The sequence below is a fragment of the Parasteatoda tepidariorum genome, chromosome 8 (genome assembly GCF_043381705.1).
Source record: "Parasteatoda tepidariorum isolate YZ-2023 chromosome 8, CAS_Ptep_4.0, whole genome shotgun sequence".
Taxonomy (NCBI): Eukaryota; Metazoa; Arthropoda; class Arachnida; order Araneae; family Theridiidae; genus Parasteatoda; species Parasteatoda tepidariorum.
The window spans coordinates 17,833,212-17,840,290 of record NC_092211.1 but is presented as its reverse complement, the minus strand read 5'-3'; the positions used below and the strand labels follow the sequence as shown (position 1 = coordinate 17,840,290).

At 29.7% G+C, this 7,079-nt stretch overlaps 1 protein-coding gene across 1 annotated transcript in view; it reads left to right on the top strand.

The window, feature by feature from the left end:
- The window catches only part of LOC107454237 (uncharacterized), a 164,026-nt gene extending 157,646 nt beyond the window's left edge, over window positions 1–6,380 (top strand). Inside the window, exon 4 of the mRNA XM_043043231.2 lies at window positions 4,338–6,380. Within this exon, the coding sequence (XP_042899165.1) occupies window positions 4,338–4,758 (421 nt within the window). The 3' untranslated portion in view covers window positions 4,759–6,380. The remainder of the gene's footprint in view (window positions 1–4,337) is intronic.
- The last annotated feature ends 699 nt before the right edge of the window (window positions 6,381–7,079 follow it).

Here is a 7,079-nt window from a genome sequence, read left to right as displayed (position 1 = left end):
ACTTTCAAATCATGTCTTGGCCCCCAAATTCACCTGACCTTAATCCAATAGAGCATTTGTGGTCCTACATGGAAAACCAAATTCGTGCAGCCACGCTACCCCCTCGCAATGTGAGGGAATTGCAGGACCAGTTGGTGAGCGCTTGGTACCAGATACCTCAGACTACCTATCAGCACCTTGCAGAATGAATGCCGCGGCGGGTGCTAGCAGTTTTGAGGGCTAAGGGTGGTACTACATGTAATTAGCAGTGTGGTCATAATGTAATGGCTCTTCCGTGTATATGCGTATAAATAAAATGAAACGTCCTACATAATGACCCATAAATATCCATCCAGATGCAAAATGTTTTAAAAAAATATAATAATTAAAATTAGAATCTCTAGAATCTCGAAATTTCTGTAGGATCTCCCTCTAAATCTTTACTATTTAAATTAATCATTCATAAGATTAAGAATAAGTTTGAGAAGAAGAGTTCCAAATTTTAAATAAACTTAATTTGTGAATGGAGGGAAGACTAACGATGCGCCGAATGTAGAAAAGAAACTTCATCATTAGACTAAGTTCACGTGTGTATGACTAACTGTTTTAATCCACGATTCATTAATCTACTTGTCGCAGATGCTTGAAAATACACGCCGAGCAGATGTTTTGAACTGCTTTCCTAACCATTATTTCAAGATACGAAATAAATTAGGCGGGAAATGTTTGCGTCAAATTTAATTATTACAGCATTAAATATTGCTTACTGTCGTATTTTATAATCGAGCTCTATATCTTATTCTCATACTTTGGCAAAGAGGATTTTTTTTATGTCAAGGAAAACGGTACATAAATATCGGTATTTTATTTTTAAAATGCGTGATAAATAAATATTCCTTTAAAATGAGTCTTTGTTAAAATATCTCTATGTTTACGTTTGGCTATGCTAAAGCTGTGCTGTACATTGCAAAAAAAATTCGAAAGAACACTTTAATAACTTTTGATCTAATGATCGATATTTTCACTAATTAAGATTCTATCGTGATCCCTAAGTATGTGCAATACTTAATCCGTAATCCTTAAAATCGCGTAATACTTAAACATGCTAATTAATTTGAAAGATTTTATTTTAATCTACAATATCAAACACAAAAACATCTTCTTGGAATATTTAACTTTTATTCTTGACATTCAAAATAGGGGGTATAGCCGCAATCTGGAGAATATAGTCCCAGTTGCATGCAGACGAGCGGTAGTTCCATTAAAAAGGTCAAAGTATCTCGAATTGCTAAATTCAAAAATTCTAGGATGATTTTAAACCAAAAAAAAAATTTTAAATTTAAATGATATTCACTAAGTTTCTGAATAATAAAATTTCAAAAATGTTATATCTTTAAAATTTTTACTTGACAAAAACTATTTGACTAATTACACTAAAATTTATGATTTTTCCTTTAAAATGACATAAAATAGTTTATGAATTTGTACACCTAAAAAATCAATTTTTTTTACCATCACTAAAAACAATAAACAAATACAAAAATGACGTTTTAAGAGGAATTCAATTAAAATAAACAAGTTTTATAAGTAAGCTAAATTTATCATATAGTTAAATCAGTTCCTGAAAAACAGAAAAAGTAAAATTAGGTTCATGGGGTTCGAATTTTTGACCACTCTCCAGATTTGCTATCACATTTCAGCTAGCACCATACCGGATACAACTGTTAGTATCATATTCTTCCGGTTATAAATATTTAGAAATAAAAATTTATGGAACATGTCGTTAAAAGATTACTTATAATTGTCTACTCAAATCAATTTCTTAAAATACTTTAGTTAAAATATGCGCTACAGTAGGAATAAAAAAACAAAAGATAAGACCATATGGAATAAAATCTGTTATTATGTGCAATCGAATTAATATTGAACATTCTGATAGTTCAGGTAAAACGGAAAGGACTTTGAGCAATTTTAAAAAAGAGTGGAAAGACGTGGAATTAAATTTTATTTGAAAATCAAAATAGCCAAGAATAAAGTTATTTTACACTAGTTGAAAACCAACGCTTTATCTATACATCTATACATCTATACATCTATACATCTATACATAATAATAAACGCGGCTGTGTGTGTGTCTGTCTGTCTGTAATCACAATATATCGCCCCAGAAGCCTCGCCCGGGCACGAAACTCGGCCCATAATTGTGTTTTGACATAATGAAGAAGTATTTTTTTTCTTTTTCAAAAATTTTGATTAGTTATTTAGTTATCAGTCATTTTGTAAGTCTATGCTTTTCGTCTGCTTTTTCGTCTTCAAAGAGCCATATTCAAAAAACTATTAAAAAATGCATATACTTTTCCCCACTCTTATAAATGTATGCTAATGCGAACCTCACAATTGAAATATTAATTTTCGACAACTTAAACCAATAATATACGAAGGAATTAATAATTTAATTGTAAAGTTCGCATTAGTTTACATTTATTAAAGTGGAGAAAAGTTTAACTTTTGTATTAAAAATGTGGCAACATATTCGATACGTAAATAGAACGCTTCGCTTTGATATATTTGTCGCTGTTCATAATTGTTATAATAAGTTTTTCTTCTTCTTTCCACGCTCTATTTTTTTTTTCTTAAGCGAAGACGATAATTTTTATAGCGATATTGTAGTACTTTGTACAACTAAAAATTCTTTTCACAACACTTTAAAAATATTTACTTTATTTTCTTTATATATACAGAGAACAGTCGGCAAAGAATTCGATTAGGTTGAAAAACATTTCGCTAAAAAGGAACGAATTCCAAAAGAAAAAATAAACAACTTAAAGAATAAAAATGCTGATGCCAGCCAATTTTTTGAAAGTTAACTTAGAAATAACAAACCAAACGATGTTAAATAACAAACCAAACGATGTTAACAAAATGACGTAGAAAGCGCAACTAGATCAAAATTATACAAGCACAACTAGATCAAATTATAATACCTGAGTGCTTGACGTAACAGATATAGAAATAGAATTTGATACCATAAAAAATTATATAGAAATAGAAATTGATACCATAAAAAATTTATTCGTTTTCGTGTTCTTTTCATGTATTTAGCATTTTAGTTTTTTTTTTCTTAAGCGTTGTAGCTATATAATTTCAAACATCCTCAAGAGCTATAACACATCTGCAGCAGAACTGGATATGAAGACAAAATTGCTGGACAGGAACACTTTAATTGTCCACTAATCTTCAGATTTCCGGCTATGTTTTAAAAACTTTATTTGTGAAAACCTTTAGCTTGGCGGACAGCTGGGCGCCTTTGGCGGCTAGTACTGAATAAAAACAAATTAATCAATAAACAGGTATCGTATAAATATTCGTAATTAATCAATAAATAGGTATTCTTTATCACTACCCAATCATGCGCGGAACAGAAAGTTATCTAAAGTAAAATTAAATGGTATTTAAATAATTACCTTATTTTAACTATTCTTTTCTCTTATTAGAAACGTTATTAGATTAAGCAAAATATATTTCTAAAAATTCATTTCATTGAAAGTGACTTTTGCTTGTACTTATTTAAAGACTTATTACTTGAATAAATGCTTAATTATACTTATTCACGTGAAAGAACAATTCACATGGCACCAAAGTTTTAATATTGATGACCATCGACATATGGTAATCAAAATGTACTGAAATCAAGCAATATTGCAGATGAAATAACACTGCAATCTACAAATATATTTTTTAAATTTCAATTATCATCACATTTGCATTATTTAGTTCTATAGAAATATGCATCTAAAGTGTACCTGTAAACAAAACAAACTCTGTTTCACATGATTTTTAAAATACTTGGTTCTAAAAAATGGAAACATTTACAGCATTTGAAATTATGCGTATTGTTAATTCAATGTAAGAACTTGTTTCTCATCTGTTCATTTTGAACAAACAAAATAAATAATTTCAACTTTTGTTTCGAAGACTGGGGCTAATATTGCACTTGTTCTCAAATTTCAGAATGTTTGCACGAATGTTTCTGGAGTTGTAAGACAGCAAAGTCTGACTAACCCTTTTTTTACCATTACAGATAAACGGCAGGTTTTATTTTGAATCGATTGATGTCAAGGAGAATCTAAATATTTTAAATACAAGAAGGTCTAAATATTTTAATTGATAATTTTAGTGAGAAAAGAAAATCTTAATTTGACTTTTCAATTTCATTTAGCAATAAGAATTGTGGTGTTTTCCGCCTTAATCTATTGTAATAGACCATAATAATGATCCATAAGATTTTGGAAATGTTCTTTTTTCCTTTGATTTTACATCTGTATCGTCAGAAAATAACTGAGTTCAATTTTTTTCAGGGTTCGATCTGTAACACTGGATATTCCAGCCAGGGAGAAAATCTCCTTTTTTTCCGGTGGCTCTTCTCCAGAAATCTCCATACGAGAAATGGGAGACAAACTAGAATCCACGCAAATCACATTTGCTGGCACAAACACAACATCATCAGCTGCATTGGCACCAAAGTCTTCGATTCTTCACACCAGCAAACGGCCAAACTCCACGCCAAAAAACAACAATCACGTGAAGTTCATTACTCCTGCCACTACACTGGACGCTTCTCATACCATGAAAGTGGACGTTGTCCTCCATACGATAGCCGCTGCTGCAGCTGAGTCTGTTGGTGCTGATATTAGAGATGCCCTATGGCGTAATGGCGATGAATCACCGAGTCACATGGACGATGGAATTGACACTGATTCGCCAAGTCGATCAAGATAGCATTTGGAATTTTGTGATTGCGAATTTACAAATGAAACTGAAGAAAGATGCAAATTACGTATGAATACCATACTTTATGTAATTGTAACATGGATAATTTTATGATAGCAAGAATATTATCACTTCCCAGCCCATACAGAGACCTTTAATTCGTTATGTATACGACAGTTACTTAGGTAGCTGAAGGTTTTGGCATCGGTGCCTGAATATTGGCGCTAAACCATTAAATTCGGAGGACGGAATTTATAGTGATGCGCCAAATAAGCTGAAACGTATCTGGAAAAATCAGGAATTTAACCATTTTTTATTAAAGGAGAATATCCGCTTCAAAATACGTAAATTTAAAGAAACATTAATATTTTGAAAGGAAAGAGGACATTTTTACCTTATTGATTTATTGAAACTTGTGAAAGAAGTGTCAATTAAATGTTCTTTTCAATTAATTCTCTTCTTTAATTCAATTCGCTCCTTAATTGTGAAAATTTTGAAATACGGCAGTCTATTTCAATTTTTTCTTCTTTTTAGCTCACAATTGGTGCTTAAAAATTTCAAAGAAGTATGAAAACAAAGTAACTCTTTGTGTTCTAAAAACACACTCGAACAACACTTCCTGAAAAACACACTCGAAACATATGTTTCGAGAGTTCTAAGTAAAACTTAAAGATTGAATTAATTGATAGAACAGGTAATTTGGAGACCAGAAATATATCATTGTTTTCAAATTGTAGATTCGAAATTTAAATTTTCAATTACAATTATTAATATATTTTTATAAAGCACAAAAATAGAAAAATTCCTTTAACAGCATGGATAATAAAATTTTATAATTAGTTTATGTAATCATAAATTTCGTTTTAACTTAAAGATAATAAAAAAAAAACTCTGTCTTCCGTTGAAATTAGATTCAGTTTCAAAATTATTTTTAAAAAAAGTACCAAAACAAGTAAATTAAGTTGAAATTATATTATAACTTAAATCTCAAGGAAAGACACCTTATCTGTCTGAAAAACATAAATTGATTTAGATGACCAAATACAAATTTTACACATGATGTAGAACAAAAGTGCATATCTATTAAATAAAAAAACTAGTTTGTGGTAGTTTAATGAAAAAAATATTAAGCAAAACCTAACTTGTATTTAAAAATAAAAACAATTGTTTAAATAAATTCTGAAAAAATAAGCTTTGTAATTTTTTGAATTAATTAATAAAATTAAAATATAAAGAGAGTTATTTTCGGTCGTGGAAATATTTCTGTGTAGCTTAAAAAGTATTTTTTCAACATTAACAATAAGCTTAAAATATAACTTAATCTACTAAATGATTTCTATTATTTTAACTATTAAATGAATTCAGAACAATGATTAAAAAAACTCCCTCTCATTGCTTAAAGAATGCCCCATATTTTGCAGAATGAGCAGGATTGTGTAATGAAGAAGTTGTGATTCATATTATTCATAAACAGAAATAAAGTGGTGTGCGAAGTTGAATTGAAACATTTTTGAGCTTTCAGCAAAGATAAAGTGACATCTGCTGTTATTTGTGATTACTTAAAATGTATGATACCTGTGCTATAATGAATTTTATTGTTGAAATGTAAATAAAGACACATTTAAATGATAGTTTGCTCTTATTTTTCTCTCTATTATCTTTTCTACATTAACGCTTCTTGAAAAAATAAACTTGAAAAATGTTCTTCGAAAAGAAAAGTGTTTCGTTGATGTCTGGGTTTAGGAAACAATTTCTGTCAGAGAAATGCTAAATTCATCCATTTTTTCAAAAGACGACTTTCAAGTCATTATTACCACAAATGCTTAACACCGTTTTTCAAAACTCTTTTAACAAAATAAAATGTATGAAGTCACAATTTAAATGCCTTGAACATGAAACAAAGATGTAATTTTAAACTATATGTTCCATTTTGCCACAAAGGATCGTCTGGGCACTAAAACAAACCAATAATTTTAATACTCTGAAAGTTATTAAGCGTTTAAAAAAATCGCCAATTTAGTGATATTTTTTTTACCCAGATGAAAATTATTGCTAGCAATAAATAATATAAATAAGCCTCAAAATTTGCTCATTTTTATGATCACGGAGATCACAGCGTAGGAATAATATTTTAATCATCCAAAAATTAGAAATTGGAAATTAAATTTTTCTCGTTGCCGTTGTCTCGTGTTGCCGTTTTTTTTCTTCCGTTTTCGGAATAGTTCATATTCATATTCATAGAGGGCTATATTAAGAGGCTATACAGTAGGAGAAACTATTTATCACAATTTCCGTTTCACTCCACTGGTGTATTAAAACTTAAAGTTAAG